The sequence below is a fragment of the Mobula hypostoma genome, chromosome 6 (genome assembly GCF_963921235.1).
Source record: "Mobula hypostoma chromosome 6, sMobHyp1.1, whole genome shotgun sequence".
In the NCBI taxonomy this organism is placed as follows: domain Eukaryota; kingdom Metazoa; phylum Chordata; class Chondrichthyes; order Myliobatiformes; family Myliobatidae; genus Mobula; species Mobula hypostoma.
In genome coordinates this window covers 74547543-74561031 of record NC_086102.1, presented here as the reverse complement: position 1 = coordinate 74561031, position 13489 = coordinate 74547543, and the positions used below count along the sequence as shown (strand labels likewise).

General features: G+C 40.5%; 2 protein-coding genes across 2 annotated transcripts in view; both read right to left on the bottom strand.

Annotated features, from left to right (window-relative positions):
* Window positions 1-3148, bottom strand: part of tlr7 (toll-like receptor 7) — a 47615-nt gene extending 44467 nt beyond the window's left edge. The window contains exons 1-2 of the mRNA XM_063051004.1: window positions 3001-3148; window positions 2095-2159 (exon numbers count right to left, since the gene is read on the bottom strand). Of these exons, the coding sequence (XP_062907074.1) occupies window positions 2095-2124 (30 nt within the window). The 5' untranslated portion in view covers window positions 2125-2159; window positions 3001-3148. The remainder of the gene's footprint in view (window positions 1-2094; window positions 2160-3000) is intronic.
* Window positions 3149-8399: 5251 nt separating this feature from the next.
* Window positions 8400-13489, bottom strand: part of LOC134347570 (ribose-phosphate pyrophosphokinase 2-like) — a 46004-nt gene continuing 40914 nt past the window's right edge. Inside the window, exons 6-7 of the mRNA XM_063049924.1 lie at window positions 9324-9483; window positions 8400-9237 (exon numbers count right to left, since the gene is read on the bottom strand). Coding sequence (XP_062905994.1) covers window positions 9145-9237; window positions 9324-9483 — 253 coding nt within the window. The 3' untranslated portion in view covers window positions 8400-9144. The remainder of the gene's footprint in view (window positions 9238-9323; window positions 9484-13489) is intronic.

Here is a 13489-nt window from a genome sequence, read left to right as displayed (position 1 = left end):
TAATTAATATTATTTATTAATACTTGATACTCAGTGTTTGTATCACACATCCAAATATTTTCTCTTCCAACAAATTCTTCTGCTTTATAAACTTCATGATGTAAATTTGCACCTCTTATTTTGCAGTAGACTTTCCACACACTTATTACAACCCTACCTATACACATATGTATAGTTCCAAAAACTGGGGTTCAATCCTGACCTTCTGTGCTGTCTGTGGTGTTTACATGCTCTCTCTGTTATAGTATGGGCTCCAATTCTGCCTCCTACCCTCCTCCCAACACTTGATTGGTAGGTTATTAATTTATTGTAAAATGTTCCTCGTAGGTCAGTGGTAGGAAAAATCAGAGTAGAATACATGAGCATATAAGACCATAAGACATAGGAGCAGAATTAGGCCATGTGGCCCATCGAGTCTGCTCCGCCATTCAATCATGACTGATTCATTCTATCTCCTCCTCAACCCCTGTTCCCAGCCTTCGCCACGTAACCTTTGATGCCATGTCCATATTGGAGAGAATGTGTTATGGGAAAGTATGTGGGGGAATGGAATTTGATGGAATTGCTCCAAGAGATGGTCTAGACTGGATGGGCTGATTGGCCTCTTTCTATGACATCAGGAAATATGAAAAATATGCAACAAAAACACAAGTAACAATCTCCGTGGGAAAGGAAAGTAATTAGTGTTTCAAATTGAAGACTCTTCAATAGAACTGATAGAGGAAATGAGATAAAGATATTGATGGGGCAATTTAAGGACGGCAGCTGATGAACAATCTTCCATTGCAAGTGAAACAACCCAGTATCCAGTTACAACAATGGATGCACAGAATTAATCATGTCTTTAATTTCTATTATTCTTCAGGACTTGTTGGGTGTAAAGTGCAAAGTAATCTGTTTTCTGGCACATTCCTGTGATGGGTAGGAGAGTCTTAAGAGTGCCTACAGTTTTATGGAGCTGCAGGTCTTCTCTCTTCTATCGAGGTGATACATTTGTGATTCCAGCACTGTTAATCTGCCAGTGTCGCTGCTGTTTCCTATCAGCCTAGGCTGCTGCCACACGTTGAGATGGTGCAGTCTGAAGGCAACAGCGTGAACTAACACTAGAGCCAGGCCTTTAAAGAATTAAGTGAGGAAACACTTGGACATACAGTTAGTGATACAAATTTGGAGCTCTGCACTAAAGATAGCAATTGAATTCTTAACTTGAGATCTAAAACTGATAGTTTTGATGACCAAATCTCAACAGAGTTTGAGTTTAGATTATCCAGGATTTCATTAAATAATGGAAGCAACTTGTTGACACTTTAGTGCATCATCTGCCCCAAGGCAAGTCAGGAAAAGTTGGTCATGTGCTTACAGGCTGGACGAAGAGTTTGTCCAGGTTGTTCCCTTTTGTCAGAATTTAATCTGACATGGAGTATACTACTGAGGTAACAGTACGTTTACAATTGGAAGGGCCCCTGGTTTAAAACAAACTAGGGCATCAGTGGGATAGATTCGTAATAAAATCCCCATTCTAATAATAGCAGATTTTATAGTTGAGCTCCACCGGAACGAACACGGACACGAACACACACACAGCCACTTTGCAAGTCCAGGTAATCAAAAGACTCCAGAACAGTCTAGGTAGTCAAAGGCCTGACTTTTGGATATCAGTGCTCTGTTTTATCTTGTTTTTGGCTTGGGATTTCACACAGCAGGGTAATGTGTTTTGCATGCAAATTAATCACATGTGGTTGTGTGATGGAACTATGAGACAATCTCCAGTTGTGCTGTACAAATATCCAGAAGCAACTGGCTTTTGCAGAAGCCACAGAGCAAAACTAAACAACTCAGCAGTTACCACTACTTCCTGCAGATATTAACAATTTTATAAAAAACCTAGACAGCAGCCAGCAGTAATCAAGCCCCAACCAACCTGGAATTGTAACAATAGCAATGCTGGTTATTTTTCTACTGTTGAACTCATGCATGGTGAAACTGAACAGGGACGGGCACTGAGTTTCAAAATGGGAGTGGTGCCCACTCAGCATTTGCATACTCAACAAGCCCATGACCTGCTTACTCACATTCCTAAATCCTTGCACTTACCATTATGGCATCTGAGATGATTTGCTTCATAACTGCCGTTGTGCAGAATGATCACCACTTGGCAACTATAGCACATCCAAAAACAAAAAAGAAAACAGTAGAGCTGAATTTAGAGAATTTCAGAAATAAGCCTGGGTGGAAAACAGTCAGGAGACCTTGTGCAGGCAAGCCTGTACGTCATATGACATTGACAATAAGTTTAAAAAAAGATGCTATCTGATCTATTGTCAGCCATTCTGTTTGCCACATTTAATAAGAAATAGGAATAATACTGTATATTCAGTCTCTGATGCCTGTTCTGCCGTTAAATAAAATCACAGCTGACCATTTCCCTCAGATTCATTTTCCTACATTAATATTTTATAATCATTTTTTTAATATTCAAAATCTATCCAAATGTCTTGAATATATTCAGTAATGGAAACCATAGTTTGCTTGGGCTGAGAATTTTAAAGATTCACTACACTTGTAGTGAAGAAATTTCTTCTCATCCCTGTCCTGATTTGCCAATCTTGTTTTCTTTTTAAAAAGATTGTGACAGTGGTTCAAGAAACCCCATTAGAGAAGACATTATCCCTACATCTACCCTGTTAAGCCATGGAAGGCCTTTGTATTTTCAATTAGATCACTTCTCTTTAAATCATAGTCCAGGCAACACAATCTTTTTTAAAGTACTGCTGTACTCCCCATTATATTCTTGTTTAGACAATGAATCAAAAACCGTACATAATATTCCAGGTCTAGTCTCATAGGAGAAACTTGCTTTGTACCAGCAACTTACTGATCTCTAAACTAACATTTAGCACCTCTCATCAGCTAACCTCAAAACTCCATGAATTAATGCATTGCAAGATATTATCTCCATTATCAAGCAGATTATCTAGTTTATTATAAGAATACACTTACATTTTCCAGGATCCTTGGTTACCATTTGCCACTGCTTCTATTGCACTTGCTGCTCCACAAAGACTACTTAACATTTCCCTACTTCCTGCTACGCTACTGGCACTGTGTCGCACACCCAGACTACTCTCTCACTTCTGCCAAGTACAGTGACTATACTTAGCCATTATCAGGAAGTTTAATTCCAAAGTAAAGGCTGATTAAACTTTGCTGGTGGCCATGAATGTGGCTACAGGGCCTTTCTCGCAGCAGGAGTGCATTTCCATTAAAAGCTTTGATGGCTCTGGGCCAGAACTTTAAATGTTGGGGTCATTTAAAGTCCGATGATTTATACTGCAATTACAAATCTACAATTAGTTGTTGTACTGGCACTAGGCACTTTAGTTAATCCTGCACTGTAGTTCATTCACGAAATGTTTCCATTGGCGAGAATAAGGGTATTTGTGTATTCACAATGACTTCTAATATCCCTCGCCCACATTTGTCATATTACTTAACAACATGATCCCGATCCCCCAGACTCCACACACACATACTTCCGTATTTAACCTCTGAGTCACTTAGGCAGTTCCCAATACAATATCTGGCTCTTGCAACACAGTTGGGTTTTCTCTCTCAGAGTCACGCTTTTTGTAAGTGCAGAGCAGATCTCATTCAAATGCCATAGTCATCGATTTACTTCCTCAGTATTGAGTTCACCAGTTACTGCTTGTCCAAAAATACAATATTGATTGCCCACTGCTCAAAGATGACAAAAAATCTTCTCTAAAACACCATATCTAATTTCGCCACTCAACCTAACCCTAGTACATAAAAACTTGCCATTTCCCCATACTTACATTCACAGATACTCCCAGGAAAGTGCAAAGGCACCCACATTCCCTCAACCCACTAATCATGAAAGCAAATAGCTCCCTCAAACATGTTATATCTCTTACCTACTTTCAACATGCTTTCCATCAGCTGGGTTTCCATCCACAAAAGAGTAACATAAAATACATGCTAATAATACAATAATAAAAGGCAAGGCCAATTTAGGATGCCCCCAACAATCACAATTCAAATCTGAAAACTCTGAAGAATTCCATAATTTAGCAAGAATTTTACTTGGTCAACACAGCTCAGGTATTCATCCTAAATTACCTGGCATAATAGTAACCATGTATGACTTAACTTGAATTCTGAATGAGTTGAGTAGCTGAATACAGTAGTTACATCTTGGGAATGTGAAGTAGTAATGCTGTAGTATACAACTTTAAAAATCACTTCAAAACAGGATGGTTCACTTCCATTTATATTCTGACAGTTTTCAGGAGGCTGACGAGGCCAATATATCTGCCACAGGTAGAGCAGAGCAGATGCACCTTATAGATCACATCAGGCTTTTGTGTAGGAGCTCGAGGCAGATGTGCCAGCTGGAAAACTTCTTCACATCTTTGGACCACTTGGAACAATCATAGGCCAGAGATTTCCAAGTCATGTATTTTTAGATGGCTCTTAGAACAACCTTGAATCTTTTCTTCAAAGCAGCTGGTAATCTCTGTTCTGAGCTCTGTTATGGCAAAAGCCTGTTTGGGACCAGGTGCTGGGAACACTAATAATGTCATCGTTCTGACAGAGCCAATTGATTAAAATCAGGCACTCAGTACTGGGGACATTGCCACTGATGTGGGCTTGCTTATCCTACTCATGGATTGTGCTCTTTACATCATAGCAGCATGCCTTCAGTCTCCTTAAAGCTTCAAAAGTGCACAGAAAGACAAAAAAAATCACTGTTCCCCCATAAACTCTGAACTTTGTGACAAGTTTGAGCTACTGATCTTCATATATACTTCTTCAGAGGCCCAAAGGGCAAGCTGGCACACTGAAGGTGACAGTGAATTTCATCAGCAATCTGGTTTTGATGAGAAATGGCTCCCAAGACAGGTCTCATTCTCCCAAACCTCATCACAGACTTTTACTGTCAGGTTGCACAGGAGGGTGCAGATTGGTGGAGAATATTTGGTGGGTGCTTCAGTGAGCATGTTTACAATAGAGTTCAGCCTGTTTGTGCATATATACAAGCATTGGCAGTGTTCCTCAGTGTAACAAGAGGCCAAGGGAACAGATGAGGTAGGTTGAACAGTATGCTATCAGTTTTGTACATTCATTCCACTTTGGCAAAGTCAAGGTAAAATTTATTATTAAAGTATGTATGTGTAGCCATATACTACCTTGAGATACATTTTCCTGCGCACATTTACAAAAAGTAAAGAAACACAACAGAATTTATGAAAAACTATACATAAAACCAAACTGACAATTAATGTGCAAAGGAAGGTAAATTGTGCAAACACAAGAAATACTAAGTACATGAGTTAACATTTCCAATCAGTTCAGAATTGTGATGAAGTTATCCATACTGGTTCAGGAGCCTGACGGTTGTAGGGTAATAACTGTTCCTGAACCTGGTGATGTGAGACCCACAGCTTCTGGACCTCCTACCAGCGTGGTAGTAGCAAGAATGGAGCATGACCTGGATAGTGGGAGGCACTTGCTAGAGCACTGAGGTGAGAAAAAAGTGTTAAAGCAATGATCTAGCCTTGCTTGACACTGGTCTGTACTGAGATTGGATCTAGTGTTAAGCAAACATAAGATGGTCATAAATTTCTGTTGGAGTCAAATTAGAGCAGGAGTTCCCAACCTGAGATCCAGAGTCCAATTGATTAATGGTATTGGTCCATGGCATAAAATTGGTTGGGAACCCCTGAATTAGAGGATACTGCATCACAAGCTCTCCCACTAAATGTGGTCAAGAGATCTTAGCAAATCTAAAAAGGGCATCTATAATGGTTGGTGCTACTCCTTATGTGCCTCTTGGGAGTTATATACAGATTATGTCATTTATCTCTAGATGGACTGAATGCACACTTTGATTCAGGAAACAGCTCTGTAGCCATTGCAATAGGTGGTTGGGAGGACCCTGATGAGGACTTTGCCTATGACTGACACCAAGGAGACCATCTTGCAGTCACCATAGATCATCTCCTTTCCTGAAGGTGACCATGTCTACAGTCAGAGGTTCCCTGGTACACCCTCCTCTTCTCAGGTACATGTGGTGATGAGGTTGCAAATTTGACAGACTGTTTTCTTTTCTAAGTTTTGGGACATCAGCAGGGATACTAACTGCTCACAAAGACTTGTAAGCTGGCAGATGGCTTTTAAAAAAAAAGTTGGTCAGAGTTGGCAAAAAAGATAAAGCAAGCTTGTTGTGAGGAAATCGGAGGGTTTGTCCAAATCAAGAAGAGTCACAGCTGTGAGGATCTTTGGTCTTTCCAGTGGTCGATCAGTCCAATTTGGCTCTTGGTACTTCAAATCACAGATGTCATGGTTAGGTGCTGGATCTGCTGCACTTTCAGCCCACCACCTGTTCTTCAGATCTTGGATTTTCTGCTGGCCTTGGTCTACCCATGCCCATGGAGCTTTTCCTGGAAAGCAAAGTTGCCAATCCAGAAACACTCACATTTGCAGTTAGTTAACTCCTGGTCGTTCACTTTAAATTATTCCTGTTTTTTTTAAGCTAGCACTAATTATGGGGGACCAGTGCAGACAGATATTATAGATACTCTATAGGCCTTTTGGAGAAGGAGAAATTAGGTTGCATGAAAGATGTAGCTCGAGATATTTTTGTAACATCTTTGAGAACTTCACTGTTTTGTTTTGTGGTAAAAATCTGTTACTATTTTGCAGTTTAAATTGGAGACAACAGCAAAATTAACCACAGTCAGTCCAACAGGTTTTGGTACTAGCGCACACCAGTAACAGGCATTTTCTTGGTGCTTCTCATGTTTTTTGGGCAGTACCATGAATGAAGGAGCATGTCATTCACAAATAAAATTTCTCAGATGGTTGATCAAAATCTCTGGTTGTAATACTCATTTACATGAACCAAGGGCTGGGGGCTGAATCCTTTATAAGATACTGTACAATATTGCAGTCTCTTTAGCAATGCTGTGCGAAGAGATAGAGATAACAGTTTTTTAAAAAAGTTCTCCAAATCATTTATTCAATTTCTTAATTTCAGAACAGTCTGCTCATGTAATCAATAAAATCTGCTTAAGGTTACTTGCAATGCTTAAAAGCACATGCTTCACCCAGTACTTCAGTAAACAACTTAATTTGTTACATTTGAACTTTACAGAATTTAGAAACAAGAGACCAGATGTGGTTTTCACTTGAATAAAAAGTTGCTTCATGTTTAAGAGCTTAGATTCACAGTTTCCACACACACACACACACAAAATGCTGGTGAACGCAGCAGGCCAGGAAGCATCTATAGGAAGAGGTACAGTTGACGTTTCGGGCTGGGACCCTTCGTCAGGACTAACTGAACGAAGAGATAGTAAGAGATTTGAAAGTGGGAGGGGGAGATCCAAAATGACAGGAGAAGACAGGAGGGGAGGGGTGGATCTAAGAGCTGTAAAGTTGATTGGCAAGAGGGATACCAGGCTGGAGAAGGGAGAGGATCATAGGACAGGAGGCCTAGGGAGAAAGAAAGGGGAGTGGAGCCCAGAGGATGGGCAAGGAGTTATAGTGAGAGGGACAGAGGGAGAAAAAAAAGAGAAAAAAGGGGGAAAAATAAAAAATATATTTAAAAAATGTTAAATGAACAAGTAAGGGATGGGATGTGAAGGGGAGGAGGGGCATTAACGGAAGTTAGAGAAGTCAATATTCATGCCATCAGGTTGGAGGCTGCTCAGACAGAATACAAGGTGTTGTTCCTCCAACCTGAGTGTGACTTCATCTTGACAGTAGAGGAGGCTGTGGATAGACATATCAGAATGGGAATGGGACGTGGAATTAAAATGTGTGGCTACTGGGAGATCTTGCTTTCTCTGGCGGACAGAGCATAGGTGTTAGCAAGATCTCCCAGGGGCCACACATTTTAATTCCATCTGGGCAGCCTCCAACCTGATGGCATGAATATTGACTTCTCTAACTTCCGTTAATGCCCCTCCTTCCCTTCACACCCCATCCCTTATTTGTTTATTTAGTATTTTTAAAATATATTTTTTATTTTTACCCCTTTTTCTCCCTCTGTCCCTCTCACTATAACTCCTTGCCCATCCTCTGGGCTCCCCTCCCCCCTTCTCTTTCTCCCCAGGCTTCCCATCCCATGATCCTCTCCCTTCTCCAGCCTGGTATCCCTTTTGCCAATCAACTTTCCAGCTCTTAGATCCACCCCTCCCCCCATCTTCTCCTGTCATTTCGGATCTCCCCCTCCCCCTCTCAAATCTCTTACTAGCTCTTCTCTCAGTCAGTCCTGATGAAGGGTCCTGGACCGAAACGTCGATTGTACCTCTTCCTATAGATGCTGCCTGGCTTGCTGCGTTCACCAGCATTTTTTGTGTGTGTTGCTTGAATTTCCAGGATCTGCAGATTTCCTCGTGTTTGCGTTCACACACACAATTGGCTTCTGAACAAAAATTATGAATTACTGCAGATAACCCTTTACTTCAGAGTTTTTACTTACAAACGACGCAGTGCATTGCAATTGTTTAATAGTGATTTGATTAAATCAATTTGCAAATCCACTGATTAGTTTGCTCCTGTTGCTGCAGCATGCAAATAGGTGACAATACCACCAAATCATTTTTTAATAATCTAATGGAATGTCTCATAAACAATCTTAGGCTTCCAGCCGGGACCAGGTGTCGATTTCAATGGAATGTCTGTTTGAGAATTACTGCATTGTATCCTAAACATTGCATTTTTCCCCCCCAAACATTTGTTTCACATAAAAGGAATCAGCATATAACCACAAGTATTCAAATAGTTTGTGGTGTAGAAAAGCCACATAACCATTAACAAGAATTATATTTTATAGAAATTCACCTGAAGGGCTTACATTTCTAATAAAGTACAAAAAACAGAACCTTGTCTATATATAGCACAGTTTTTTTCTTATAGAATTGCTGATAGTAAGTACAAACCAATCCATAAAATGTAGAAATAGTTACATTTTCATGCTTTCAGCATGTATGTGTAGTGACAGTGAATCCTTTCAATTGGTGACTAGTTAACTGTATATTCCTGTAAGTAGTGATGATCTCTTCAGAAATGCAGAACAATGTTAGTCCAGCAAAAGGGAAGTGTTGGAAACTCAGCTTACAAGGGAACATGATTGAATAGGTATGACACAGATTCACCATTGTGAGTTCTACGAATTGCCTCAGCAAGGATCATAGATATATCAATCACCTGAAAGGGAAGTAGACATGTTAAGTTTGTGCATTCAAAGCATTATTCATTATCTTCTATGAAAGTTAAATACTGGTTATTTTTACCTGAACCTTTGAGCAATTGTTCATTTTTCCTTCTTGTGGAATGGTGTTTGTTACAACAACGGCTTCAAAAGCAGCATTGTTTATTCTACTAATTGCAGGGCCAGAGAAGATGCCATGGGTAAGAATAGCGTAAACTTTGGTTGCACCAACACTCAACAATCTGAATAGAAAACAAGACCAAAAGCTTGAGCAAATAACAGTAAAAGAGAGAAAAAAAATTACCTTTGAGCATCTGAAAGACAATGGTTGACTAAGCAATGATTTCTGTGATTTTCACATTGTCTCTGATCCCATGTACAATGTAAAACACAATGGTGTTCAGGCTTGGAGGCACGGGAAGGTAAAGCTGTTTGTTTTTTGAAAAAAGACATAGGAGCAGATTAAATTACTTAACCCATTGAGTCTGCTCTGCCATTCCATCATGGCTGATTCATTATCCCTCTCAACCCCATTCTACTGTCTTCTCCATGCCCTGACAAACCAAAAACCAATCAAACTGTTTTAAATACACTCAATGAGTCACAGCAACAACAACCATACATAGCAATGAATTCCTAGACAAGGGGCCTGAAACTGCTGACAATACTCCGAGTGTGGCCTGACCAATGACTTACAAAGCTTCAGCATAACATCCTTGCTCTCATACTTTAAAATTCTTAAAATGAACGCTAACATTGCATTTGCCTTCCTCACCACTGACTCAACCTGCCATTTAACCTTTAGGGAATCCTGCACAAGAACTCCCAAGTCCCTTCGCACCTCTGATTATTTTTTGAACTTTCTCCATCTAGAAAATAGTCTACACCTTTATTCCTTCAACCAAAGTGCATGACCATACACTTCCCTATACTATATTCCATCTGCCACTTCTTTGCCCATTCTCCCAATCTGTCCAAGTCCCTCTGCAGCTTCCCCACTTCCTTAGTACTACCTGCCCCTACCCCCATGTTTGTATCATCTGCAGACTTTGCCACAGTAATCAATTCTGTCATCCAAATCATTGACATGTAATGTGAAACGAAGCAATCCTAATATCAATCCCTGCAGAACACCACTAGATACCAGCAGCCAACCAGCATAGTCCACCTTTATTTTGACACTTTGCCTCCTTCCAGTCAGCCAATCTTCTATCCACAGGCTCTTATCTTGTTAAGCAGTCTCACATGTTACACCCTGTCAAAGGCCTTCTGAAAATCCAAGTAAACACCATCCACTGACACTGCTTTGTCTATTCTGTCTGTTAATTCCTCAAAGAATTCCAGCAGTTTGTTAGTCAAGATTTCCCCTTTAGGAAACCATATTGACTTTGGCCACCTTTATCATGTGCCTCCAAGTACCCCAAAGCAATATCCTTGATAATGGACTTCAACAGCTTCCTAATCACTGAGTCCGGGATAACTGGCCTATAATTTCCTTTCTTCTGTCTCCCTGTCTTAAAGAGTGGAGCGACATTTGCAATTTTCCTGTCCTCTGGAAGCAGTCTAGAATCTAATTACTCTTGAAAGATTGTTACTAATGCATCCACAATCTCTTCAGCTGCCTCTTTAAGAATCTTTAGGCATAGTTCATCTGTTCCAGGTGACTTTGAACAGTGGCCAATCAGCGACTGGTAGCTCACAGATTCATTGAGTACATAAGGCCATCAATTTGCGGCAGTTTGGTGTTTGAACAGTGGCCAATCAGTGATCAGAATTGATAAGCAAGAACAAATAAAAATGTGGAGCCTGGCCTTTTGTTAGAGTGGTTATTTGAAGCTTCAGCTCTTTGAAGCTTCGAGCGAGGAGGGGCTTGAGTGAGAGAAGCCGAAAAAGCTGCAGGTTGATTTTTTTCCACCATTTATTGTTTCGTTCTTTATATTTGCACAGTTAGAATAGTAGGGATGCCAGGCAGGATTATTAAATGCTCCTCTTGTGTGGTGTGGGAAGGCAGGGAGATCTGCAGTATCTCTGACAACTTCACCAGCAAGAAGTGCATACAAAGGACTTTGAGCTGGAACTGGATGAACTCTGGATCATTCAGGAGGCTGAGAAGATGATAGATAGGACAGAGAGACACCGAGGTATGGGACACAGGAAACTGAGTGACAATCTGGAGGAGGAAAGGGATTAGGCAGCCAGTGCAGTGTACCCTGTGGAAATCCCCATCAACAACAAGTGTACCACTTCAGATACCGTTGGAGAGGATTACTAGCAGAGGAAAGTCACAGTGGTCAGGTCTTTGGCACCAAGTCTGACTCTGTGTCTCAGAAGGGAAGGCTGTGGGAATAAGAAGTGAGTTGTGGTGATAGGAGATTCATTAGTTAGGGGAACAGAAAGGAAGTTGTGTGGATGAGAACGAGATTCCCAGATGGTATGTTGCCTCCCGGCTGCCAGGGTCCAGAACATGAGTCCTCAGCATTCTTATGTGGGTGGGTGAGCAGCTAGAGGTCGTAGTTCATGTAGGTATCAATGGCATAGGTAGGAAGAGTGATGAGGTTCTGCAAAGTGAGTTCTGAATTTAGGTGCTAAGTTAAAGACAGGACCTCCAGAATTGTGATCTCAGGATTGCTAACTGTGCTAGATGCTAGTGAGGCCAGAAATAGGAAGATCATACAGTTTTAAATAACTGGATCCTTATTTTGTGATAATATCTGCTCGTTAATGATTCTACCCCAAGTGAAGGCATATGTCAACATCTACCCTGTCGAACAACTCCTGAGCCCATTAAATTGTATCTTTGAATAAAGCTCATCCCACTTTTATCTAATCATCAAGGAATATGGACACAAAGTATCTATTCTCTTCTACGGGACAACTCATATCCCAGGAATTATTCAGGTGAATTTCCTTTGATTTCATCCATTGCTACTGCATCTTTCTTTTAGGTGCACAGTATTCCAGGTATGATCTCAAACCCCTTGTCCAACTTTAAACCAACCTCCCTATTCTTAAACCCCACCTCCTTCATAAAAAAAAATCCAACGTGCTGTTTGCCTTAAATATTTGTTGGACCTACCTGTTAATCTTTTGTGTTCCATACACTAGAACATCAAAATCCCTCTGAACGTCACTCATTGATAGTTTCTCTCTATTTAGATTAGGGGTTCTCTACCTGGGGGTCTACGGACCACTTACTTAATTGTATTGGTTGGGAACCCCTGATCTACATAGTAATCCACATTTTGGTTCTTCTTAATGAAGTGCATGAGGTCATACTTCTCCACATTAAACTCCATTTGCCGGATTGTTGTCCAATCACTTAACCCAACTCTGATTCTGTAATATACTTTTCACACAAAGCTCATCGCCTATTTGCATAGAGTCAGAGGACTACAGCACAGAAACAAGCCCTTTGGCTCATCTAGTTTGTGCTGAACTATTATTCTCCATATTCCTATTGACCTGCACTTGGACCATAGCCTTCTATATCCCTCCCACCCCAGGTACTTATCTAAAATACATCAGCAAACTTAGAAGTCTTACATTTTGTTTCTTTCTTTGGGTCATTAATGCAAAAAGTACACAACTGGTTGGCCAAAAACTAATCCCATGGGTTCCCTGCTGGTTATATTCCCCAGCCTACAAATGGCACATTTATTCCAATTGTTTTCAATGTGACAGCTGGATTTCAAGCACAAGGTTTTAGAAGCCAGCTTTTGACTGAACTGGATTGATGATGAATCATGCTAGTATCAATGCTGATGAAAACCATATTATGCACTCATTGGTATTCATCCATACAAAGCTCCTAAAACTGATGGAAAACAGATTAAAGTGATCACGGATTATAATCAAGGTGAGCCTGCAGTTTGTTCATGGATGCAGCCATTTTCCAGCAGCCCTCAACTCTGCTCCCCAAGGATTTTCTGATTCCTTTCATCAGGAAACAAGAAATGTAGTGGGGTAGGGTGTATTTGAGCAAGCAAAATAGATTTGTACAGAAGAGCATATTGTCACAACAGTAGCAAAACAGCCGAACTGAAGCTTACACCAAGGAATGCTACACTTTTCCTGCAGGTCAAATTTGGGAATTTTCATTGCTTTAATTTCAGTAATTTGTACTTTTCAGAACTTGTTCTGTAATAATTTTACAACGTGCTCATCTGCAGCAATATAGAATCAGAAAGGGGGATTCACAAGCAGGTAAATTCTTTCATTCATACACAAGATAATCAGCATGGAAAAAAC